At 42.9% G+C, this 27,278-nt stretch overlaps 1 protein-coding gene and 1 long non-coding RNA gene across 2 annotated transcripts; one reads left to right on the top strand and one right to left on the bottom strand.

Annotated features, from left to right (window-relative positions):
- The first annotated feature begins 122 nt into the window (after positions 1 to 122).
- Positions 123 to 1,935, top strand: LOC110608319 (iridoid oxidase). Its single transcript, XM_021747543.2, has 3 exons — positions 123 to 592; positions 671 to 1,118; positions 1,207 to 1,935. The coding sequence occupies exons 1-3, from the start codon at positions 126 to 128 to the stop codon at positions 1,822 to 1,824; spliced, it is 1,533 nt and encodes a 510-aa protein (XP_021603235.2). The 5' UTR covers positions 123 to 125; the 3' UTR covers positions 1,825 to 1,935.
- A 3,892-nt stretch (positions 1,936 to 5,827) lies between these two features.
- Positions 5,828 to 8,019, bottom strand: LOC122724697. The gene is made up of 3 exons (XR_006352146.1): positions 7,568 to 8,019; positions 7,422 to 7,496; positions 5,828 to 5,915 (listed from the first exon to the last, which is right to left on the bottom strand). It is a non-coding gene; the product is annotated as an uncharacterized LOC122724697 (long non-coding RNA).
- Between the last annotated feature and the right edge of the window lie 19,259 nt (positions 8,020 to 27,278).

The raw sequence follows: 27,278 nt of genomic DNA, 5'->3' as shown, positions 1-27,278 counted from the left end.
AGGATTAAATAATAATTTTTTTATTAATTTATAATTTGAGCGTATGACATATTCAGAAATTGGGTATGCAGATATATATATATATATATATATACTACAACCATTTTTTCTAAACAGAAGCGCAAATGGAGACCATCTACATTTGTTCAAGTCTTATCTTATCACTGGTTCTAATTCTGTGGCTAAATGGAAGAAAATGGAGAAATGGAAACCTTCTACCTCCCGGGCCTCCAGGTTGGCCAGTTTTTGGAAACATGTTCGACCTCGGAAAGATGCCATACCGAGCTCTATACGACCTTAAGTTCAAATACGGAGGTGTCCTCTGGTTAAGGCTTGGATACATGGACACAATGGTGGTGCAATCGGCAAAAGCTGCGGCGGAGCTGTTCAAGAATCACGACGCCAGTTTCTGTGATCGAAAGACTTTAGATGTTTTCACGTCTCATGACTACGATAAAGCTGCACTCGCCTTCAGCCACTATGGTCCCTACTGGCGCATGCTCAGACGTCTTTACTCAATGGAACTCCTCGTCAGCAAGCGAGTCAATGAAACTGCTCCCATCCGCCGGAAATGCATCCATCAAATGTTACGGTAATAAATTTATGTTCTTTGTGCTGTGGATAAAATAAAGAAATATTTAACGTTTCTAATTTAATGTTACTGTAATAGGAATATCGAAGATGATGCGACAGCTGCAAAGGCAAGGGGAGAATCAGGCGAGCTGAATTTGGCTCATTATTTATTCTTAATGTCATTTAACTTGGTTGGAAACCTCATGCTATCTCGAGACTTTTTAGATTCACAATGCATAGTAGGGCTAGAGTTCTTTGAGGCTATGGACAAGTTCATGAAGTGGGGTGGGAAGCCAAATATTGTGGACTTTTTACCATTCTTGAAATGGTTTGATCCTCAAGGATTGAAAAGGAACATGATGCGAGATACTGGAAAGTTGATAGGGATTGTTCAAAGGTTTGTGGATGAGAGGATTGAGGAACATAAATTTGTAAAGGAAAATAAAAAAGCCAAGGACTTTCTAGACGTGTTGTTGGAATATGAAGGTGATGGAAAAGAATGGCAAGGAAAGATCCCATATGAGAAGATCATTATAATCATAGTGGTAAGATTTTTTTTTCCCCCCTTTTTTCTTCCATTAACTATATTTTGGATTGAAATTTATTAATTGCTAGTCTCCTTTGATGTTTTAGGAGATGTTTTTTGGTGGGTCAGAGACTACAAGCACAACAATTGAATGGGCCATGGCAGAGCTACTCCGTCACCCTAAAGCCATGGAAAAGGTTAAAGAAGAACTCAACGTAGTTATAGGAGAGAACAGAGATGTTGAAGAGATTGATATAGATAATCTGCCATATCTACAAGCAGTCATAAGGGAAACATCTAGGTTACATCCTGTTGTTCCGCTGCTCATTCCAAGAAACACGATACAAGATACAAATTTCATGGGATATCATATACCCAAAAACACACAAGTTTATGTGAATGTATGGGCCATAGGAAGAGATCCAGAGATATGGAAAGATCCCATGGAGTTTAAGCCAGAGAGGTTTCTGGGTTCAGACATTGATTACAAGGGACAAAGTTTTGAGCTCCTTCCATTTGGCTCAGGGAGGCGAATCTGTGTGGGTATAGCATTGGCTCATCGAGTTGTTCACCTTGGTTTGGCATCTTTGATTCATAATTTTGATTGGGAACTGCTTGACAAGGATTCCACCTTGGATATGGATGAAAGGATTGGGATAACAGTGAGAAAGCTTGTACCATTGAGTGTAGTACCCAAGAAACGTCCAAAAAATATGAATGTGTAAACAAACAAAGAATAGCATATATAGGCTAGATATATATTTATGTGCATGATTAATATCCATTTCATAAAATGGAATAATTTCTTGATGAATAATTTTTTAGTTTTGGTTTTAGCTGTTTTTTTGTTGGCTATTCTAAGAATTTTACAGAGCTATTGATGCGACATAATAATTGTTTAAAATAAGTTATGAGTTGTCACTATAAAACAGAATATGTGACAAGGGTCTGATAAGCTGATATACGGTCTTATTTGTAGAAGTGAAGATCCGGATACCATAATATTCAGTTCTTCATCAGAACTCGCTTTTTCTTGAAGAGAATGAGATTTCACGAAAAGTTACTATTAGCGGATACAATTCAGCGGATCCCTACTATACTTATAATCGTGGAATGCTTTACCTATAATCGTAGGATTCTTTATCCACTAGCTAGTACCAGTCGGATTTTTAGGAGATTTAATAACTAACTCCATATTCTTACAGTATAAAAGTCAATATGCACAGAGATCAAGATACACACTTTTACACACTCATTTTTCCCTCGTTTAGTATGAATGATTTTGCAATAAAAAAATTTAAATGAACTCTTTTAAAATCATTCATGATTTTATCTTCATGAAAAATCTTCAAGTTAAAAAATTTTAAATTCCTTTATTCGAAACAATAATTTTATAAGAAAAGAATTTAATTCAACTGAATTCTTACAAAATTCTTGATTCCAAATGGAGGGTTTGAATTCTAAGAAACTTATTACATTTGTCCATCATATCAGTTTACTGACTTGAGTATCGGAGTATCTCCACAATGAGTTGATGTGCATGAAAAAGGCTCTTGTAGTTTTTGATTTTACAATATCAGAAGATCTAAAACCATACACCCTCCTTTTATTGCATTAACCGGTCCATCTCACATCTTCTTTTTTATCAATAGACTAATTACAGTTTAGTTCAATTTTTAGCCACATTATTTGATTGCTATAAAATTTATTGCTTCTTTTTCTTATTCAGTTAAAAGAGTGTTGTTAAGATTCTGTTTATTTAGTTGGTATATTTTGTTGATTATATCATATATTTTCATCTAAACTTCTTTTATTTATAATTTTTAGGTTTTTGTCCTAAAACTTTTAAATGTTTGGAGTTGATCTGTTGATAAAAAGAATGAAAAAATAGAATATGAAAGAAAATAGAAAACTGAAAAGGATCAGATTCTATACAGAAAAAGTTGGTAAATCCATATGAGAAAATGTAATTTATTATAATTAAATAAGTTTTATGTGAATAAGCTGTACAAAGTGTTAGATATGTATAAAACATAAAAATTTAATAATGACAACTGATTTATTAAAAAACAAATTACATAATTCATATGATAAATAAATAAAGATAAACAACTATACGTAAAAAATAAAGTTTCAATGACATTCGTGAAGAAGCACAGTATCGACATATTGAGATTTTTTATTCAGCTTCACAAGAGCAACCCATAAAGATCACTCAAATAACTAGACCAAAGGCTGACCATTACAACCCCTTTGTCATAGACGGTCGGAAGCGCATGGGTTACCATCGTCCTTCAAACTTTTAGCAATACATTTATAATTTAAGGCTGTTATTTCATGCACAGCATGGCGATCATATCCAAAGAAATTTCCATAAGCTCCACTTTCCACATCCAGATGTAAGACTTTTCAGAGTGTCTGGTGTATTTCCAACATTTTCCAGGGATGCTTCCAAGCTTGCATTCGTTGACAATGAGTTTAAAGCTGTATGGTTAGCCGATAGCCAAGGATTGCTAATTGTCTAGGAGGTATTATGGAAAATCTTAAATAGACCTTATTTATTATGAACTCAAAATATATGAATGTAGGTCTAATATTATTTTTTCATAAACATTTGTTTTAATTTTAACTATTTGCTTTAATTAATTTTGATAAAAAAATTTGTAGTTCACACACAGTAAAATTATTTCGCAAATGATCCATTAAATAAAAAATCCAAATATTTACGTTAATTCATGAATAATAAAATTAAATCTTTTCAATTTATTACCATCATAACCAAGATAATTAAATTGAGTGTGGAAAAGTTAGTACTAAATTCTAATATAGACCCTAAGTTTTATATTAATAAACATATAGTTCTTTAATTTAAATTTTATATTGAAAGTATATTTATTTTATATTTATTATATGTAATATTAAATAAATATTTATTACAAATAAATTTTTTCACTACATAAAATATCACATATAAATATTATATATTAAAGTATTTTATTGAAGGTTTCTATTCACTATTATAAATTATTATGTACGTATTTTTAACATATGAAAAATTATTCTTTATATTAATAATATTAAATAAAAGAAAATATTATATATTTTAGTACATAAAGTTATCCTCTTCTGATTTTTATAAAAACTTAAATATATTAATTATGTCTCTTATAAATTATTTAAAATATTTAATATTTTTATTTTACTAAATAAACTTATAATGCATATTAATTTATTTGCTGATCCAATAAAAAATTATATTTCATATCAATAATATTAAATAAAATAAAATATTATATATTTTATACTATAATTTTTTTATATTTTAATTTTTTATTAAACTATAATATGTATGTAAAAATAAAAATAAAAAGGAAATAATAAAATTAACAAAAAAAACATTATCGAAATAAAAATATATATTTTAAAAATTATTTTATTAGTCAAATAAAATTTTAAGGGTTATATTGTAAATTTTTTTGTAATTGTGAAGAGATTAGTTTACCGACGGACAAGAGATGGAGGGGATGCGAAATACAAGAATCTATGTATAATGGAGGATGCAGAAGTAGGAGAATATGGAAATGGTATAATAAAAAGGCTAACAAAAGGGAATTGGACTAACAGGCATTGCCAATGGTCTCCAACAGGAGATTGGATAGTATTCTCGTCAACACTCGATAAGCCTAAAGGTGCACCATATACTGACAATGATCTTGACCCAGGATACTTTACAGTGTATCTAGTGAAGGCAAATGATCCAGATGTTGTGGGGAGAGCGATCATAAGCGGAGATGATCTTAGAGGACGTGTGAACCCTCCCTTCTTTAGTCGAACTTTTTTCAATTTATGTATAATGAAAAAAATATTAATGAATTAGAATTTAAAAATATTTTCAAACACCATGAGCGTCGTAACTGCTACGGGAGCGCGTTGTTCGACAGTAATAGTGTCGAACAACTTGCTCTCTGCAATGGGAGCAGTGTGAATTGCCCTATCATATCAAAGTGTCGAACACACCTATGAGCCATCATATAGGGGTGCAGAGATATTCTCTGCACTCCTGAACCACCCAAACAACTTTGATGGATCAAAATCGTCTGGATCAAGAAAAGTGTCGACACTATAATCGTGGTGCTGTGCATGCATAGCGCCGCAGACCTGCATGCACAGACCGGGAGACTTAAGTCTCCTTCCATCGTTATTTTCCCATTCTCTGTAATACCCGGCTAGATTCCGGTAGGGGTGTGCATCGGTCGGTTCGGTTCGATACCGAATCGAACCGGCCAAAACCGAATTAACCGAATTGTTTCAAAATGTAAACCAAACCGAACCAAATAAGATAGAAAATCGAACCAAATCGAACCGAACCGATTCGGTTCGGTTCGGTTCGAAACCGATTTTTGAACTTTTTTTTCTAATTTCATTGAATTATATTATAATTTGGACCTAATAAAAATTGATTTAAACCTAATATATTTAATTAATCATAAAATTCAATCAATTAATCATAAAATCCAAATTAATCAACAACTTCTAACCTAATATACTTAATCAAATATAATAGTTAAATTATAAAACAATTCAAACATCAAAACAATATCAAAACAACATCATCTAGTCCATACTTCATATAATCCACTAACAACCAATCATAAATCCATTTTCAGATATCCTCCATTTAATAAACATAAAACATAATAAAATAGTGAATTCCAAAATATCCATCAACAGTTCCAAAATATCCATCAACAGTTATGTCACCAACAATCAACCCTCTATTCTTCAATTTCTCCATTCTTCAAATGCCAATTAATTTCTATAAAAACATGAAAAAAAATATTAGAATTATTAAACTAAATGAACAAATATATATATATATATATATATATCTGTGGATATATATATATAAGAACATGAAAAAAAAATATTAGAATTGTTAAACTAAATGAGCAAATCCACAGATATATATATATATATATATATATATGTATATATATATTATATATATATATATATATAATTACCTAATTTACCTTCAACTATCCAAATTTATCATATTTTCATTTGTACTACTGCTTATGTCCACATTTGTAAATGCTGAAAAATTAAAAAAAAATTAAGTAAAATTGATACTTTAAAATAAAAATAAATAAAACATAAAAAAGCAAATTAAATAAGATTAATACATACAGCAGCTAAAAATATAAAAGCAATCATACCAAACATTTGAAGATTGTGAAAAAAAAAAAAAGGAATCTAAGGAATCAAGATATCTAACCAATTGAACACTCCAAAATCTGAAACTGTTACTGCTCACCCTCTATATCTTTTTTTTTTTTATTTTCTAATTGGAAGAAGAAAAAGAAGACTTCTCTATGTAGTTGAAGAGTTGTGAATTTTGCAAAGCTGTTAATGAGCTATCCCTATTTATAATGTGGAAATGAGAAAAACTATAAGCTATCCCTATTTAGGTTTAATCATTTTGATTTGTCTGCATGAATAAGTGCATTAGGCTTTAGGCAAAATGCAGAAGTGCAAAAAGAAAAAGGTAAATATTTGAACAAGCAAATCATTATCATGAAACATAACTGGACAACCTGAAGGCTAAAATATATAGAAGCAATAAAACAAGAAATCTTTCTGTCTCTTCCGTGCATGTTTTACTAAGACCACTTCTGACTAAATGGCCTATTTCTAGGGAATACTAACACATAATGAGATATGGCTCATCAGATTTCTTATTATGATTGAATAACGTAAAGCTTCACTTTTTGCCCAAATAAATTGGTCGTGATTGTATGGCTCCAAATAAAATTCAAATGATTAAACCTAAGAGGTTCCAGTTTTACATTCTGCAAAAAAACACAAACATCTAGACAATTTTGACCTAGCCTATTAATGTGTTATGCACTTGCATGGGCACCAAACTTTTCCAAGTTCTGGTACAACCTGACAATTATGATAGAAAAGAAAAATATAATTACAAGAAACTCGGAAACAGAAGCTCCCAAAACTAAGAGCAGATCTCTAAAATAATTCTTGGCACCACTCGTTTAGCATAAAAAATCAAATAACATAAACAAGACGCAGTTCCACAAGCAGTAAATCCATCAAATGAACTGTAGCACTAAAACTAAAGGAAAAAAGAAATCAGCAAAACACTAACAGATCAAAGTAGCAACAAAATTTACCAGAAACACAATACCAAAACACTCGAAACAAAACCCAAAAAAGCATAATTCAAACACTTACAGCAACCAAATTTCATCCTAGAAAGAACCCAGAAATTACTCACAAAAAAATTTTCTTAAAAAAAAAATACCTGAGCTAACTCTACCAACACGGTGAGACTGAGCAACTGAACCTCCTTTGAGTATTTAGAGTGTTGTTCTACAGCCTGTGAGAGAGACGGCTGTGAATCACTGAAACTTACAAGCTAAACTTACAAGCTAAGTTCATGAAACTTACAGTGAAAAGAGTCTCGCGAGCGACGGCTATGAGAGAGAGAGACGCGAGCGATGGCCGTGAGAGAGAGACGCGAAGGGTGGCAGGGTGGGTGGCCGGTGGGCGGCTGTGGGACTAGCGACTGGGGTGGGTGGCTGTGGCTACGGATTGAAGACGCGAAGGATGGAGATTAGGGATTTGGTTTGAGAGAGACAAGGTATGCGCCGCGTGAAGAATGACGTCGAGGGATAGGAAGTGAATTGATATAACCTATAATAAAACGCTGCGTTTAAAATTAAATCGGTCGGTTCGGTTCGACCGAATTATTTTGACTCCAAAACCGAACCGAACCGACCAACCCGAAATTTTTAAAAATTAAAACCGAACCGAATCGATTTTATTTTAAAACCGAACCAAATTATTAAATTAAATCGGTTCAGTCGGTTTATTCGGTTCGAACCGAACAGTGCTCAGCCCTAGATTTCGGTATCGGAATTCCTACCGTCCGGTGGAATCTCGGATGTCGGAAGCCTCTAGTAGGGTAGAAACATGTTTTCATAAAATGATTTAATGTTTTTCATGGTTTTAAGTAAAAAGGAAATGAGTTTTTGCATGAAAATAGTATTGGAGGAAAACTCAGGTTTGGCCGCCGAACCCCAAGTTCGGCCGCCGAACATGCATGCATTTCGGGTGTGCCTTAGGCCCCCGAAGGCATAAGTGAGGGAAGCCCAGGTTCGGCCGCCTAACCTCAAGTTCGGCCGCCGAACATGGCATGCATGCGGAGGCACGTTCGGCCCCCGAACGTGGCCTGGCCAGCCACTATAAAAGGGTCCCTTAGCCGAAAACGGGCGAGCTTTTCTCCCCGTTGTCGGCCAAGGTGAGTTCTCCGCCGTCCCTCACCAATCTTTGATGTTTTTCCTCTAGATCTTTCAAGATTTTCATTTGTTTTAACTTTGTTTTGAAGATTTGAGCTTTTGAGCAAAGTTTTGGAGCTTGGAGGTTCAAGAATCCAATCTCTCCCACCTCCGAGTTTTAGGTCGTCTCTCTCTCGATCTTCAAGAGGTAAGAGCCGATCTTAAGCTCATTGCATGTTTTATGTAAGTTTTAAGTAGATTTATGGGGTAGAATGCATGTTTAGGTTATGGTTATGTTTATGGGTATAAATGTATGTTCATGAACAATGTGAATGCTTGATGTGTTGTAGATAGGGTTTATGATGGTTTGAGACCCCTAGGAACATATATGCTTGTGTATGTGTGTTGTAGAATAGGTTTAATGCATGTTTGGAAGGTTTGGAGGCATTTGTGCATGTTTGAACCAAGTTTCTGCCCTTTGGGAGAAACCAGGTTCGGCAGCCGAAAGGACTTTCGGCCGCCGAACCCTCTTGTGGAGGCAGCATTCGGCTGCTGAAGCTTGCCCCCGAAAGAGGACTTTCGCCTCTGTCTGGGAGTTTCGGCCGTCGAAAGTGCGGCCGAACATGCATGAGTTTCGTCTTTGTCTGGGAGTTTCGGCCGCCGAACCTGCCGCCGAAAGTGCCCTGTCCAGGCCTCTTTTGCATGTTTTTCTATGATTTTTTCATGATGTTTTAGGGGGTTTTTGGGGAGTAGTTTATAGTTATGTTCAGGTATGTTTGGTCCCTCATTTGAGTCCACCTGTGTAGGTTCGGACCCGAGGAACCGAGGACCCCAACAGTGAGTTCAGCTGCTTCAGTGTTGTCAGAGTCAGCCAGAGGTGAGTGGAACTAAAACTTAATCTTTTAAATTGAGAAATTAAATGTTTTATCATGTTTCATACATCATGATTATGCAATAGGATGATTGCATTAGTTTTCACGAATATGCCGCATTGCATCGATTGTTGTTGATGTGGGTGAATATTGGATGACCCAATTAGTCCATGACAGGAAGACCAGGACCCCATTCTACGGCCTGGCACAGAATAAGGAAAGACCAGGACCCCATTCTACGGCCTGGCACGGTTATGGGACTCGAAGACCAGGAGCCCAGAGGAGGCCCTGGGACAATGGTAAGTAATGTATGTTATGACAGGAAGACCAGGACCCCATGCTACGGCCTGGCACAGAGTTAGCTTGGACTAATTGGTGACAAGTTCACCCAACCCTTATGTGAATTGTCTGTGTTATGATGCATTTCATAGAGCATAGTGTTAATATGTTTTATAGTCCTACTCACTGGGCTTTTAGCTCACCCCTCTCCCTTTACCCCCAGGCTTGCGGGTACAGTATAGAGCAGGAGTCCGGATAGAGTAAAGAAGTCATGTTTGGGTAATAGCTAGCAATGGACATGATCAAATTGTAATGTAATGTCTTAATCAGTATAGATATGTAATGAGATGATGTTTATGGATGTTAGAGGGGTGCTTGACCATAGACTGTTGTTATCCCTTTTAATACATGATCTTAGAGATTTTTATGCTGTTTATGTAAACCAACTCAACATATGTTATGTCACCCATTTGGGGGCACTGATGAGATCCCACAGAGGGATCCATGTTATGTTAATGTATATGCACAGGTTGAGTTTGGTTGATGTACATGGAAAGAAAAGTTTTAATTTTTATGTATGTTGTTGATCATGTATGGGATTATACAGGTTTACAGGTTATATGTCAGGCTTGCTATGGGTCCCGGCGGCCTTAAGCCGATCTGGATCCTAGCGCCGGTAGCGGTCTGATTTTTGGGTCGTTACAGAGTGGTATCAGAGCCCTAGGTTCATATGGTCGGACCTAGAGTGTCGGGCTCATAGATGTTGTAGAAGGTCAAGCACAATAGGAAAGATCATGTCCACTAGGATAGGATGTGGAGTCCTGTCTTGTATGATGATGTGAAATGCCATGATAATATGCATGTGCGTTAATAATATGCTATGATATGTGATGTATGTGATGCGGGTTCATGTGTTCCCACATGAACCATATGATGCTAATGTTTGTGCTATGTGTACTATTTTTCAGAAAGCAGGATGAGAGGAACTCGTCGATCTGCACGATTGACTGGAGTGCCACCTGAGGATGAGGGCATGAGCGCCCGTCCTCCAGCATTGCCTAGGGCAATGTCTAGCAGGTCTAACTGAGAAAGAGCAGCAAGAGACCCTAGAAGGTCTCTGGATCTGGGTAGGAGCAGGTCAGTGGGGGGAGCAGGTCAGTGAGGGAAACAGTTTAGGGAGGTATGTCAGAGGACATGGGGGATGATATGGATGTAGAGCAGAGGAGGGATGGCAGTCTGGGAGTTAGCATGTCAGAAGAGGGAATGGGAGAGTCCCAAGGAGGCACTCAGGCCTCGGGATTTGTTCAGCCACCCCACTACCCACACTTCTCACAACATCCCGGGTATTCGATGGGAGGTACATCGGATTGTCCTAGCTTCGCCCCTTATCCCACACAGATGCCATACCCACCCTACTATCCACCATATTCACAATACCCAATGTATCCACCCCCACCTTACTATCCAAACCCAGCTAACCCTACCTCAGAAAATGTTGCACCTTCTCCACCATCAGCAGAAACCCCAGTTCCAGAAACCCAATTACCTAGGCCTAGCTCATCTGGTAGGAGCAAGGTCAAGATGACTGAATATATGAAGTTGGGTGCTCCCCAGTTTGAGTCAGGTGATGACCCGTTTGTGTATCTTGAGAGGGTCAAGACTATTACAGAGGAGTTAGGAGCGGATGACAGTAGAGCCATTCAGATGGCTGGGTTCACATTAAAATGCAAGAAGGCCCGTGAGTGGTTTAAGAATTATGTGAATCCGAGGGTGGACAGCATGTCTTGGGAAGAGTTTGCAAATGAGTTTGCAGGATGGGCTTTTCTCGATAGCTCAAGGGAACTGAAGATGATAGAGTTTGAACAGTTGAGGCAGACGGATGAAATGAGTGTAGAGGAGTACACGGACAGATTCTTGGAGCTGTTGCCTTTTGCTGGGCAGAGTCTGGACACAGATTTGAAGAAGTCAAGGAGGTATGTCATGAAACTTCATTCCAGGTATTCCTCCTTGATTCAGTCAGTGGACAGGGAGAGCTTCCATGCCATAGTAGATATGGCCAGAAAAATGAAGGCCAGTGCCATCATTCAAGGGACAGTTAAGCAGACAGTGGCACAGCCTTCTGGTTCTAAAACTCCGGGTGGGGGAAGGTTAGATCCCTCTACCTTGAGTGCAGCAGCTTCAGGCAGTAAGAGATGGAGTAAAGCCAAGGGTAAGAAGAACAAGTTCTGGAGCAAAGTCAAGTCCAGTCTGGGATTTGGGAGTGGCTCAAGCTCTGGTGCGGATAATGCAGTTTGTGCAAGGTGTGGTAAGCCACACAAGGGAGTATGTCGGTTTGGGACGAACGCCTGTTTCAGATGTGGTCAGGAGGGGCATATGGCTCGAGAATGTCCAAGAGCAGTCCCGATGGCTCAGTCCCAGCAGACAGCTTCAGGCAGTGTAGCGCAGCCAGCAGCTCCAGCCATGACTCAGGCCAGTGGCAGAGGCAGAGGGAGAAGGGCAGCCTCTTCTTCAGCGGATTTCAGAGGTGAAGGTCCATCAGCTCCAGCACGGATCTTCACAATGACTCAGCAGGAGGCAGATGCATCTAACACCGTGGTGGCAGGTAACTTAGTCATTGGTTGTTCGGATGTTTATGCCTTGATGGACCCTGGTGCATCTCATTCTTTTATTGCACCGAGAGCCGTTGAGAGGTTGGGGTTGATGATCTCTGGGTTAGAGTGTCCTCTCTGGGTCAGTGGACCCAAGTGTGATCCATCAGTGGCAGAGTCAGTCTGCCAATGTAGTCCTGTGTTTGTTGAGGGAAGATGCTTGTCCGCCGACCTGGTGGTTCTAGATTTGACAGACTTTGACTTCATTCTAGGGATGGACTGGCTATCTACCCATGGTGCTACCTTGGACTGCAGGGACAAGGTAGTCAGGTTCAGAAGTCGGGATGGGTCAGAGGTCGTCTTCAGGGGAGACAGGAGGGGTACACCTAGAGGTCTGATATCAGCCCTTCAGGCTCGCAGGTTGCTTAAGAGGGGATGTCAGGGGTATTTGGCTCATGTGAGAGAACTTAGCAGTCAGGTTAGAGAGCCCGCCTCGGTGCCGGTGGTCAGAGAGTTTTTGGATGTGTTCCCAGACGAGCTGCCAGGTTTACCACCTGCTAGGGAGATAGAGTTCGAGATAGAATTGATGCCTGGAACCCGACCGATCTCTATCCCTCCTTACAGGATGGCGCCAGCAGAATTGAAAGAGTTGAAGGAGCAGTTATAGGAGCTGGTACACAAGGGCTTCATCCGACCGAGTACCTCACCCTGGGGTGCTCCAGTTTTGTTTGTGAGAACGAAGGATGGATCCCTTAGACTTTGTATCGACTACAGGCAGTTGAACAAAGTCACTACCAAGAACAGGTACCCTTTGCCAAGGATCGACGATCTATTCGACCAGCTAGCAGGAGCGGGTTGTTTCTCCAAAATAGATCTGAGATCTGGGTACCATCAGCTGAGGATCAAAGATGAGGATGTGCCAAAGACAGCTTTCAGGACCAGATATGGGCATTTTGAGTTCCTTGTGATGCCGTTCGGGTTAACCAACGCCCCTGCAGCATTCATGGATCTCATGAACAGAGTGTTTAGCCAGTACCTGGATCACTTCGTTATTGTCTTCATAGATGATATCTTAGTGTATTCCAGGAATGCAGAGGAGCATGCCCATCATCTGAGGTTGGTTCTACAGACCTTGAGGGAGCATGGCTTGTATGCCAAGTTCTCCAAGTGTGAGTTCTGGCTGAGGAGCATTTCATTCTTGGGGCATGTGGTGTCAGAAAATGGAATAGAAGTAGACCCCAAGAAGATAGAAGCTGTGGCTAACTGGCCTAGACCCACTTCAGTGTCAGAGATCAGAAGTTTCTTGGGTTTGGTAGGTTACTACAGGAGGTTCGTTTAGGACTTCTCAAAAATTGCAGCTCCTCTGACCAGGTTAACCAGGAAGAATCAGAAGTTTGTGTGGACCGACCAGTGCGAAGAGAGTTTTGAAGAGCTTAAGAAGAGGTTGACTTCAGCACCAGTGTTAGCTCTGCCATCTAGTGATGAGTACTTTACAGTCTTTTGTGATGCGTCCCGTGTGGGACTGGGTTGTGTACTAATGCAGAATGAGAGGGTAATTGCTTATGCTTCTAGACAGCTGAAGAAGCACGAGTTGAATTACCCCACACATGACCTAGAGATGGCAGCAGTAATCTTTGCACTCAAGATGTGGAGGCACTACCTCTATGGGGTAAAATGTGAGATCTTCACAGATCATAAAAGCCTACAGTACATCCTGAGTCAAAGAGATTTGAATTTGAGACAGAGGAGATGGGTAGAGCTGCTGAGTGACTATGATTGCAAGATCCAGTATCATCCGGGTAAGGCGAATGTCGTGGCAGACGCCTTAAGCCGGAAATCACTAGGCAGTCTATCCCATGTCACGGCTGAGAGGAGACCAGTGGTGAAAGAGTTTTACAAGCTCATTGATGAAGGTCTACAGTTGGAGTTGTCTGGTACAGGTGCTTTAGTGGCCCAGATGAGAGTGACACCTGTGTTTTTGGAGCAAGTGGCTCAGAAACAGCATGAGGACCCAGAGTTAGTGAAGATTGCCAGGACTGTTCAGTCAGGCAAAGACAGCGAGTTCAGATTCGACAACAAGGGGATCCTCCGCTATGGGAGTCGTTTATGTGTACCAGATGACATAGGGCTAAAAGGACGCATTATGAGAGAGGCTCATAATGCGAGATACAGCGTTCACCCTGGAGCCACCAAGATGTATCAAGATCTGAAGAAGGTTTATTGGTGGCCAACTATGAAGAGAGAAGTGGCACAGTTTGTGTCAGCCTGCGAAGTGTGTCAGAGGGTGAAGCTGGAACATCAGAAGCCGGCTGGAATGCTTAACCTGCTACCTATTCCAGAGTGGAAATGGGAGAATATAGCTATGGACTTCGTAGTGGGGTTACCGGCGACGTCCAACAGATTGGACTCCATATGGGTGATTGTGGACAGACTCACCAAATCTGCTCACTTCATCCCCGTCAGGAGTGGCTATTCTGTGGACAAATTGGCGCAGGTGTATGTCAATGAGATTGTCAGACTGCATGGGGTTCCTGTTTCTATAGTGTCAGATAGAGGACCCCAGTTCACCTCCAGGTTTTGGCGGAGTCTGCAGGATGCCATGGGTACCGGGTTGGATTTTAGCACTGCTTTCCATCCACAGACGGACAGACAGTCAGAGAGGATCATCCAGACAATAGAGGATATGCTCAAAATGTGTGTGCTGGACTTTGGCGGTTCTTGGAGGCAGCATCTGCCTTTGGTGGAGTTTGCCTACAATAACAGCCATCATGCTAGCATCGGGATGGCTCCATATGAAGCTTTGTATGGAAGGAAGTGCAGATCACCTGTTTGCTGGGAGGAAGTTGGAGAGAAGGCCTTGGCAGGGCCTGAGCTAGTAGAGATTACCAGCAGGGTAGTACCCTTAATCAGAGAAAGAATCAAGACTGCCGCAAGCAGACAGAAGAGTTATGCAGACATCCGCAGACGGCAAGTAGAGTTTCAGGAGGGGGATCTGGTATTGCTCAAGGTGTCTCCAATGAAAGGAGTGGTTCGGTTCGGGAAGAAAGGTAAGCTGGCTCCACGGTACATCGGACCCTTTGAAGTCTTGCAAAGGATTGGGAATGTATCGTACAAGCTGGATTTACCTGCTTCAATGGAAAGAATCCATCCGGTTTTCCATGTTTCTATATTGAGGAAGTTCGTGTCAGATCCGGGCAAGGTTCTTAGCGAGCCTGATGTGGAGATCTAAGAGGATCTCACCTATGTTGAACAGCCAGTACGGATCTTAGACACCCAGATCAGAAAGCTAAGGAACAAGGAAATCCCGATGATGAAAGTCCTTTGGAACCACCACAATATGGAAGAATGCACCTGGGAGACACGGGAGTCCATGCTCCAGCAATACCCTTATCTTTTCTAAGGTTAGTTTCTTATATGTTTCATGTGTTTTATGTGTATGATATGTTGTATGCCTTGCATGTGCTAGTTGAGGAACATTCGGGGACGAATGTTCTTAAGGGGGGGAGAATGTAATACCCGGCTAGACTCCGGTATCGGAATTCCTACCGTCCGGTGGAATCTCGGATGTCGGAAGCCTCTAGTAGGGTAGAAACATGTTTTCATAAAATGATTTAATGTTTTTCATGGTTTTAAGTAAAAAGGAAATGAGTTTTTGCATGAAAATAGTATTGGAGAAAAACTCAGGTTCAGCCGCCGAACATGCATGCATTTCGGGTGTGCCTTAGGCCCCCGAATGCATAAGTGAGGGAAGCCCAGGTTCGGCCGCCGAACCTCAAGTTCGGCTGCCGAACATGGCATGCATGCGGAGGTACGTTCGGCCCCCGAACGTGGCCTGGCCAGCCACTATAAAAGGGTCCCTTAGCCGAAAACGGGCGAGCTTTTCTCCCCGTTGTCGGCCAATGTAATACCCAGCTAGACTCCGGTATCGGGATTCCTATCGTGTAACGCCCCGGAAATCCGGACCGCTACCGGCGCTAGGATTCAGGTCGGCTTAAGGCCGCCGGAACCCGTAGCAAGCCTACATACATCCTGTTTACCTGTTTAATCCCATACATGATCAACAAACATACATAAGAATTAAAAAACTTTTCTTTTTCTTCATACACCAAACTCAACCTGTGCATGCACTGTATTCATCATATACATAAACATTAATCCCTCTGTGGGATCTCATCAAAGCCTCAAGGGCTATACATATACTGTGTTGAGTTGGTTCACACATACATCATAAAATAAGATCATGTACATACCAAGGGATTTACATAAACTATGGTCAAGCACAACTCTATCCTCAATAACATAGTTACATAAACATAACTGTTCAAAACTTTACATTACATTCTTATCATTTGTCATGTCCACATACTCTAGCTATTACATACATATGACTTTTCTCTTCTTTTCTTCTCTATCAATCCCGTACCTGCAAACCTGGGGGTTAGGGGAGAGGGGTGAGCTAAAAGCCCAGTGAGCAGAAACTAAAAACATTATATTAAAAATCATGCTCTCATGGAATGCATCATATCACAGACAATTCACATCAAGGGTGAATCTGTCACCAATTAGTCTCAACATAGTCTCGTGCCAGGCCGTAGCATGGGGTCCTGGTCTTCCTGTCATATCATATATTAAGTCTCGTGCCAGGCCGTAGCATGGGGTCCTGGTCTTCCTGTCATATCATATATTAAGTCTCGTGCCAGGCCGTAGCATGGGGTCCTGGTCTTCCTGTCATATCATATATTAAGTCTCGTGCCAGGCCGTAGCATGGGGTCCTGGTCTTCCTGTCATATCATATATTAAGTCTCGTGCCAGGCCGTAGCATGGGGTCCTGGTCTTCCTGTCATCTCATATATTAAGTCTCATGGACTAATTGGATCATACAGCATTCACCCACAAACGCAAAGGAAAATGCAATGCAACATATTCGTGAACTAATGCAATCATCCTATTACATATCATCATGATGCGTGAAGCATGCTCAAACATTTAATTACTTGATTTAAAACATTAAGCTTGTTTCCACTCACCTCTGGCTAGCTCTGACCAGACACTGAAGCAGCTCACTCACTGCTGGGGTCCTCGGTTCCTCGGGTCCGAACCTACACAGGTGGACTCCAATGAGGGACCAAACATATACAAACATAACGCTAATATATCCCCCAAAAACCCCCTAAAACATCATGAAAACATCACAGAAAATATGCATGAAATGGCTGAACAGGGCACCTTCGGCGGCACCTTCGGCGGCCGAAAGTCCTGGACAGAGACGAAACTCAGCTAGGTTCGGCGGCACCTTCGGCGGCCGAAAGTGCCAGACAGAGACGAAAGTCTCTTTTCGGGGGCACCTTCGGCAGCCGAAAGCTGCCTCCACAAGAGGGGTTCGGCGGCCGAAACTCCCTTCGGCTGCCGAACCTGGTTTCTGCCAAACGGCAGAAACTTGGTTCAAATGAACCTCCTGCCTCCCAAAACCATAAATCATGCATATTTCTCAACCAAAACACACATACAAGTTCCTAGGGGTCTCAAACATGCACATACCCCATCTACAACACTTCATTCATACACAATCAAGCTACATTGCTCAAAATCACAACATAAACCCATAAACCTACACATGAACTAAACATGCCTTTAATCCCATGAATCTTGCATGAAACTTATTTAAAATATTACAAGAGTTCAAGATCGACTCTTACCTCTTGAAGATCGAGAGTAGAGGCGATCTAACTTGGAGTTGGGAGAAATCTAGCTCCTTGGGCCTCCAAGCTCAAAACTTGCTCAAAACTCGATTCAAAAGCTCAAAAACTTCAAAGCAAGATGAAACCTTGTTAAAACCATGAAAGATCTAGAGGAAACACTCAAGATCGAGGGAGGAACGGTGGAGACTCACCTTGGCCGACAATGGGAGAGAAAAAGCTCGCCCGTGCGGACCAAGGGGACCCTTTTATAGTGGCTGGCCAGGCCACGTTCGGGGGCCGAATGTGCCTCCGCATCCATGCAATGTTCGGCGGCCGAACATGAGGTTCGGCGGCCGAACCTTGACTTCCCTCACTCATGCTTTCGGGGGCCTAACGTGCCTCCAAAACGCATGCATGTTCGGCGGCCGAACTTGACTTTCGGCGGCCGAACCTGGGTTTTCCTCCAAAGCTATTTTCATGTAAAAACTCATTTAATTCACACTTAAAATCATTTAAAACATAAAAACATTTCATAAAAACATGACTTTACCCTTCTAGAGGTCTCCGACATCCGAGATTCCACCGGACGGTAGGAATTCCGATACCGGAGTCTAGCCGGGTATTACATTCTCCCCCCCTTAAGAACATTCGTCCCCGAATGTTCCTCAACTAATACATGCATAGCATAAACATAACACACACACATAAAGCACATGGAACGCATCTCAACTAACCTTAGAAGAGGTGGGGGTACTGCTGGAGCATGGACTCCCGGGTCTCCCAAGTGCATTCTTCCAGATTGTGGTGGTTCCAAAGGACTTTCACCATCGGGATTTCCTTGTTCCTCAACTTTCTGATCTGAGTGTCAAGAATCCGCACTGGCTGTTCAACATAAGTGAGATCCTCTTGGATTTCCACATCAGGCTCGCTAAGAACCTTGCCCGGATCTGACACGAACCTCCTCAACATGGAAACATGGAAAACCGGATGGATTCTCTCCATAGAAGCAGGCAAGTCCAGCTTGTACGATACATTCCCAACTTTTTGCAAGACCTCAAAGGGTCCGATGTACCGCGGAGCTAGCTTACCCTTCTTACCAAACCGAACCACCCCTTTCATCGGAGACACCTTGAGCAATACTAGATCCCCCTCTTGAAACTCTACCTGTTTCCTGCGGATGTCTGCATAGCTTTTCTGCCTGCTGGTGGCAGTCTTTATCCTTTCTCTGATCATGGGCACCATCCTGCTGGTGATCTCTACTAGCTCAGGCCCTGCCAAGGCCCTTTCTCCAACTTCCTCCCAGCAAACAGGTGACCTGCACTTCCTTCCATATAAAGCTTCATATGGAGCCATCCCTATGCTAGCATGATAGCTGTTATTGTAGGCAAACTCCACCAAAGGTAGATGTTGCTTCCAAGAACCGCCAAAATCTAGCACACACATTCTGAGCATATCTTCTATGGTCTGGATGGTCCTCTCTGACTGTCCGTCTGTCTGTGGATGGAAGGCAGTGCTGAAATCCAACCTAGTACCCATAGCACTCTGCAGACTCCGCCAAAACCTGGATGTGAACTGGGGCCCTCTATCTGACACTATAGATACCGGGACCCCATGTAGTCTGACAATCTCCTCAACATACACCTGCGCTAACTTATCCACAGAGTAGTTGCTCCTAACAGGAATGAAGTGAGCAGATTTGGTGAGTCTGTCCACAATCACCCATATGGAGTCTAGTCTGTTGGATGTTGCCGGTAACCCCACTACGAAGTCCATAGCTATGTTCTCCCATTTCCATTCTGGAATAGGTAGCGGGTTAAGCATTCCAGCCGGCTTCTGATGTTCCAGCTTCACCCTCTGACATATCTCGCAGGCTGACACAAACTGTGCCACTTCTCTCTTCATAGCTGGCCACCAATAAACCTTCTTTAGATCCTGATACATCTTGGTGGCTCCGGGGTGAATGCTGTATCTTGCATTATGAGCCTCTCTCATAATGTCTCCTTTTAGCCCAATGTCATCTGGTACACATAATCGACTCCCATAGCGGAGGATCCCCCTATTGTCAAATCTGAATTCACTGTCCTTGCCTGACTGAACAGTCTTGGCAATCTTCACTAACTCTGGGTCCTCATGCTGTTTCTGAGCCACCTGCTCCAGAAACATGGGTGTTACTTTCATCTGTGCAATCAAAGCACCTGTACCAGACAACTCCATCTGTAGACCTTCCTCAATGAGCTTATAAAATTCCTTCACCACCGGTCTCCTCTCTGCCGTGATGTGGGATAGACTGCCAAGTGATTTCCGGCTTAAGGCATCAGCTACTACATTAGCCTTACCCGGATGGTACTGTATCTTACAATCATAGTCACTGAGCAGTTCTACCCATCTCCTCTGCCTCAAGTTCAAATCTCTCTGACTCAAGATGTGCTGCAGGCTCTTATGATCTGTGAAGATCTCACATTTTACCCCATAGAGGTAATGCCTCCACATCTTGAGGGCAAAGATAACCGCTGCCATTTCTAGATCGTGTGTGGGGTAATTCACCTCATGCCTCTTTAGCTGTCTAGAAGCATAAGCGATCACCCTACCATTCTGCATCAACACACAACCCAAGCCTACTCTGGATGCATCACAGAACACTGTGAAGTCCTCATTGCTGGTTGGCAGAGCTAACACTGGTGCTGAAGTCAACCTCTCCTTGAGCTCCTCAAAGCTTTCTTCACACCGATCGGTCCACTCGAACCTCTGATTCTTTCTGGTCAATCTGGTTAAAGGAGCTGCAATCTTAGAGAAGTCCTGTACGAACCTCCTGTAATAACCAGCCAAACCCAAGAAACTTCTGATCTCTGTCGCTGTAGTGGGTCTAGGCCAGTTAGTCACAGCCTCTACCTTCTTGGGGTCTACCTCTATTCCATTCTCTGACACTACATGCCCCAAGAAAGAGATGCTCCTCAACCAGAACTCACACTTGGAGAACTTGGCATACAAGCCATGTTCTCTCAAGGTCTGCAGAACTATCCTCAGATGATGGGCATGCTCCTCTGCATTCCTGGAATACACTAGGATATCATCTATGAAGACAATAACGAAGTGATCCAGGTATGGTCTGAATACTCTGTTCATGAGGTCCATGAATGCTGCAGGGGCGTTAGTTAACCCGAACGGCATTACAAGGAACTCATAGTGCCCATATCTGGTCCTGAATGCTGTCTTTGGTACGTCCTCTTCCCTTATCCTCAGCTGATGGTACCCTGATCTCAGATCTATCTTGGAGAAACAACCCGCTCCTGCTAGCTGGTCGAATAGATCGTCGATCCTTGGCAATGGGTACTTATTCTTGATGGTGACTTTGTTCAACTGCCTGTAGTCGATGCAAAGCCTGAGGGATCCATCCTTTTTCTTCACAAAGAGTACTGGAGCACCCCAAGGTGAGGTACTTGGTCGGATGAAACCCTTGTCTACCAGTTCCTGCAACTGTTCTTTCAACTCTTTCATCTCAGCTGGTGCCATCCTGTAGGGAGGGATAGAGATAGGCCTAGTTCCAGGCATCAGCTCTATTTCAAACTCTATCTCCCTTGCAGGTGGTAGTCCTGGAAGCTCGTCTGGGAAAACGTCTAAGAACTCATTGACCACTGGCACTGAGGCGGGCTCTCTAACCTGACTGTCCAGCTCCCTCACATGAGCCAAAAACCCCTGACATCCCCTCCTAAGCAACCTACGAGCCTGAAGAGCTGAGATTAGACCTCTAGGTGTACCCCTCTTGTCTCCTCTGAAGACGACCTCTGACCCATCCTGACATCTGAACTTAACTACCTTGTCCCTGCAGTCCAAGGTAGCACCATGGGTAGATAGCCAATCCATCCCTAGAATGACGTCAAAGTCTGTCAAATCTAGAACCACAAGGTCGGCGGACAAGCATCTTCCCTCTATAAAAACTGGACTACACTGGCAGACTGACTCTGCAACTGACGGGTCACACTTGGGTCCACTGACCCATAGGGGACACTCTAATCCAGAGACCATCAACCCTAACCTCTGAACGGCTCTCGGTGCAATAAAAGAGTGAGATGCACCCGGGTCCATTAATGCATACACATCAGAACACCAAATGATGAGATTACCTGACACCACGGTGTTGGATGTGTTAGCCTCCTGCTGCGTCATGGTGAAGATCCTGGCTGGAGCTGATGGACCTTCACCTCTGAATCCTGCTGAGGAAGAAGCTGACCCTCTCCCTCTGCCTCTGCCACTGGCCTGTGTAGCAGCTGGAGCTACTGGCTGTGCCACACTTCCTGAAGCTGTCTACTGTGTCTGTGCCATAGGAACTGTTTTAGGGCATTGCCATGACATATGCCCCTCTTGCCCACATCTGTAGCAGGTCGTCGTCCCAAACCGGCATAAACCCCTGTGTGGCCTACCACACTTCGCACAAGCTGCATTATCTGCCCCAGAACTAGAACCACTGCCAAATCCCAGACTAGACTTGACCTTGTTCCAGAACTTATTCTTCTTACCCTTGGGTTTACCCCATCTCTTACTGCCTGAAGCTGCTGCACTCAAGGTAGAGGGATCTAACCTTCCCCCTCCAGGAGTTTTAGAACCCGAAGCTTGTGCCACTGTCTGCTTAACTGTCCCCTGAACGATGGCACTAGCCTCCATTCTCCTAGCCATGTCTACTATGGCGTGAAAACTCTCTCTATCTGCTGACTGTACCAAGGAGGAATACCTGGGATGGAGCTTCATGATATACCTCCTCGACTTCTTCTGATCTGTGCTAAGGTCTTGCCCAGCAAATGGCAGCAACTCCATAAACCTGTCAGTATATTCGTCTACACTCATGTCATCAGTTTGCCTCAACTGCTCGAATTCTATCATCTTCAATTCCCTTGAACTATCAGGGAAAGCCCATCCTGCAAATTCATTAGCGAACTCCTCCCACGATAGGCTATCCACCCTCGGCTTCACATAGTTTTTGAACCACTCACGGGCCTTTTTGCATTTCAAGGTGAAACCAGCCATCTGAATGGCTCTACTATCATCAGCCCCAATCTCCTCTGTGATCATCTTGACCTTCTCCAAATATACAAACGGGTCATCACCTGACTCAAACTGGGGAGCACCCAACTTCATGTAATCTGTCATTTTAGCCTTACTTCCCCCGGATGAGCTAGGCTGAGGTATCTGGGTATCTGGGCATGTAGGTGCTGGTGGTGGTGGAGGTACAGCATCCCCAGGGGTAGGGTTTGCTGGATTTGGATAGTATGGTGGAGGTGGGTACATTGGGTACTGTGGATATGGTGGGTAATATGGTGGGTATGGCATCTGCGTGGGGTAAGGGTTAAAACTAGGGTAATCCGATGTACCTCCCATCGAATACCCGGGATTTTGGGTGTAGGGCGGATAGTGAGGTGGCTGAACAAATCCCGAGGCCTGTGTGCCTCCTTGGGATTCTCCCATACCCTCTTCTGACATACTGACGCCCAAACTGCCATCCCTCCTTTGATCAACATCCATCTGATCTCCCATATCCTCTGACATACCTCCCTGTACTGTTCCTCTGACTGATCTGCTTCTTCCCAGATCTAAAGACCTTCTAGGGTCTCTCACTACTCTGTCCCTGTTGGACCTGCTAGACATTGCCCTAGGCAATGCTGGAGGACGGGCGCTCGTGCCCTCATCCTCAGGTGGTACTCCAGTCAATCTTGCTGATCGACGAGTTCCTCTCATCCTGTTTTCTGAAAAAAACAGTACACATAGCACAAACATTAGCATCATATGGTTCATGTGAGCACACATGAACCCGCATCACATATCATAGCATATCATTAATGCACATGCATATTATCATGGCATTTCACATCATCACACAAGACAGGACTCCACATCCTATCCTAGTGGACATGATCTTTTCCTATTGTGCTTGACCTTCTATAACATCTATGAGCCCGACACTCTAGGTCCGACCATATGAACCTAGGGCTCTGATACCACTCTGTAACGCCCCGGAAATCCGGACCGCTACCGGCGCTAGGATTCAGGTCGGCTTAAGGCCGCCGGAACCCGTAGCAAGCCTACATACATCCTGTTTACCTGTTTAATCCCATACATGATCAACAAACATACATAAGAATTAAAAAACTTTTCTTTTTCTTCATACACCAAACTCAACCTGTGCATGCACTGTATTCATCATCTACATAAACATTAATCCCTCTGTGGGATCTCATCAAAGCCTCAAGGGCTATACATATACTGTGTTGAGTTGGTTCACACATACATCATAAAATAAGATCATGTACATACCAAGGGATTTACATAAACTATGGTCAAGCACAACTCTATCCTCAATAACATAGTTACATAAACATAACTGTTCAAAACTTTACATTACATTCTTATCATTTGTCATGTCCACATACTCTAGCTATTACATACATATGACTTTTCTCTTCTTTTCTTCTCTATCAATCCCGTACCTGCAAACCTGGGGGTTAGGGGAGAGGGGTGAGCTAAAAGCCCAGTGAGCAGAAACTAAAAACATTATATTAAAAATCATGCTCTCATGGAATGCATCATATCACAGACAATTCACATCAAGGGTGAATCTGTCACCAATTAGTCTCAACATAGTCTCGTGCCAGGCCGTAGCATGGGGTCCTGGTCTTCCTGTCATATCATATATTAAGTCTCGTGCCAGGCCGTAGCATGGGGTCCTGGTCTTCCTGTCATATCATATATTAAGTCTCGTGCCAGGCCGTAGCATGGGGTCCTGGTCTTCCTGTCATATCATATATTAAGTCTCGTGCCAGGCCGTAGCATGGGGTCCTGGTCTTCCTGTCATATCATATATTAAGTCTCGTGCCAGGCCGTAGCATGGGGTCCTGGTCTTCCTGTCATCTCATATATTAAGTCTCATGGACTAATTGGATCATACAGCATTCACCCACAAACGCAAAGGAAAATGCAATGCAACATATTCGTGAACTAATGCAATCATCCTATTACATATCATCATGATGCGTGAAGCATGCTCAAACATTTAATTACTTGATTTAAAACATTAAGCTTGTTTCCACTCACCTCTGGCTAGCTCTGACCAGACACTGAAGCAGCTCACTCACTGCTGGGGTCCTCGGTTCCTCGGGTCCGAACCTACACAGGTGGACTCCAATGAGGGGACCAAACATATACAAACATAACGCTAATATATCCCCCAAAAACCCCCTAAAACATCATGAAAACATCACAGAAAATATGCATGAAATGGCTGAACAGGGCACCTTCGGCGGCACCTTCGGCGGCCGAAAGTCCTGGACAGAGACGAAACTCAGCTAGGTTCGGCGGCACCTTCGGCGGCCGAAAGTGCCAGACAGAGACGAAAGTCTCTTTTCGGGGGCACCTTCGGCAGCCGAAAGCTGCCTCCACAAGAGGGGTTCGGCGGCCGAAACTCCCTTCGGCTGCCGAACCTGGTTTCTGCCAAACGGCAGAAACTTGGTTCAAATGAACCTCCTGCCTCCCAAAACCATAAATCATGCATATTTCTCAACCAAAACACACATACAAGTTCCTAGGGGTCTCAAACATGCACATACCCCATCTACAACACTTCATTCATACACAATCAAGCTACATTGCTCAAAATCACAACATAAACCCATAAACCTACACATGAACTAAACATGCCTTTAATCCCATGAATCTTGCATGAAACTTATTTAAAATATTACAAGAGTTCAAGATCGACTCTTACCTCTTGAAGATCGAGAGTAGAGGCGATCTAACTTGGAGTTGGGAGAAATCTAGCTCCTTGGGCCTCCAAGCTCAAAACTTGCTCAAAACTCGATTCAAAAGCTCAAAAACTTCAAAGCAAGATGAAACCTTGTTAAAACCATGAAAGATCTAGAGGAAACACTCAAGATCGAGGGAGGAACGGTGGAGACTCACCTTGGCCGACAATGGGAGAGAAAAAGCTCGCCCGTGCGGACCAAGGGGACCCTTTTATAGTGGCTGGCCAGGCCACGTTCGGGGGCCGAATGTGCCTCCGCATCCATGCAATGTTCGGCGGCCGAACATGAGGTTCGGCGGCCGAACCTTGACTTCCCTCACTCATGCTTTCGGGGGCCTAACGTGCCTCCAAAACGCATGCATGTTCGGCGGCCGAACTTGACTTTCGGCGGCCGAACCTGGGTTTTCCTCCAAAGCTATTTTCATGTAAAAACTCATTTAATTCACACTTAAAATCATTTAAAACATAAAAACATTTCATAAAAACATGACTTTACCCTTCTAGAGGTCTCCGACATCCGAGATTCCACCGGACGGTAGGAATTCCGATACCGGAGTCTAGCCGGGTATTACATATCGTCCGGTGGAATCTCGGATGTCGGAAGCCTCTAGAAGGGTAAAACCATGTTTTTATGAAATGTTTTAATGTGTTTTACGTTTTAAGCATGAAAGAAAATGAGTTTTTGCATGAAAATAGCATTAGAGGAAAACTCAGGTTCGGCCGCCGAACATGCATGCGTTGTGGGTGTGCTTTAGGCCCCCGAAAGCATAAGTGAGGGAAGTCCAGGTTCGGCCGCTGAACCTCATGTTCGGCCGCCGAACATGGCATGCATGCGGAGGCACATTCGGCCCCCGAACGTGGTCTGGCCAGCCACTATAAAAGGGTCCCTTAGCCGAAAACGGGCGAGCTTTTTCCCCATTTTCGGCCAAGGTGAGTCTCCGCCGCCCCTCACCCATCTTTGACGTCTTTCCTCTAGATCTTTCAAGATTTTCATTTGTTTTAACTTTGTTTTGAAGATTTGAGCATTTGAGCAAGGTTTTTGGAGCTTGGAGGTTCAAGAACTCAAGCTCTCCCAACTTCGAGTTTAGGTCGTCTCTCTCTCGATCTTCAAGAGGTAAGAGCCGAACTTAAGCTCATTGCATGTTTTAAGTAAGTTTTAAGTAGATCTATGGGTTAGAATGCATGTTTAGGTTATGGTTATGTTTTTGGAGTTTATGGGTATAAATGTATGTTCATGAACAATGTGGATGCTTGATGTGTTGTAGATGGGGTTTATGTTGGTTTGAGGCCCCTAGGAACATGTATGCTTGTGTTTGTGTGCTGTAGAATAGGTTTGATGCATGTTGGAAAGGTTTGGAGGCGAAATGTGCATAGGGAGCCAAGTTTCTGCCCTTTGGCAGAAACCAGGTTCGGCAGCCGAAAGACTTTCGGCCGCCGAACATGGCTGGGGAGGCAGCCTTTCGGCTGCCGAAGCTTGCCCCCGAAAGGAGACTTTCGTCTCTGTCTGGCAGTTTCGGCCGCCGAAGGTGCCGCCGAACCTGCCTGACTTTCGGCTCTAGAGGGACTTTCGGCCGCCGAACCTGCCGCCGAAAGTGCCCTGTCCAGGCCTTCCTTGCATGTTTTTGTATGGTTGTTTCATGATGTTTTAGGGGGGTTTTGGGGAGTAGTTTATAGTTAT

Source organism: Manihot esculenta, chromosome 9, assembly GCF_001659605.2.
Source record: "Manihot esculenta cultivar AM560-2 chromosome 9, M.esculenta_v8, whole genome shotgun sequence".
Lineage (NCBI taxonomy): Eukaryota > Viridiplantae > Streptophyta > Magnoliopsida > Malpighiales > Euphorbiaceae > Manihot > Manihot esculenta.
The sequence above is the reverse complement of the archived record's forward strand: the minus strand, read 5'-3'. Positions and strand labels throughout refer to the sequence as shown.

Excerpts from the sequence above, each read along its gene's own strand:
- LOC110608319 (XM_021747543.2), top strand. The coding sequence starts at position 126 with ATGGAGACCATCTACATTTGTTCAAGTCTTATCTTATCACTGGTTCTA. Across the intron at positions 593-670 it reads TGCATCCATCAAATGTTACG|GAATATCGAAGATGATGCGA; the intron begins GTAATAAATTTA and ends TTACTGTAATAG. Across the intron at positions 1,119-1,206 it reads AGATCATTATAATCATAGTG|GAGATGTTTTTTGGTGGGTC; the intron begins GTAAGATTTTTT and ends TTGATGTTTTAG.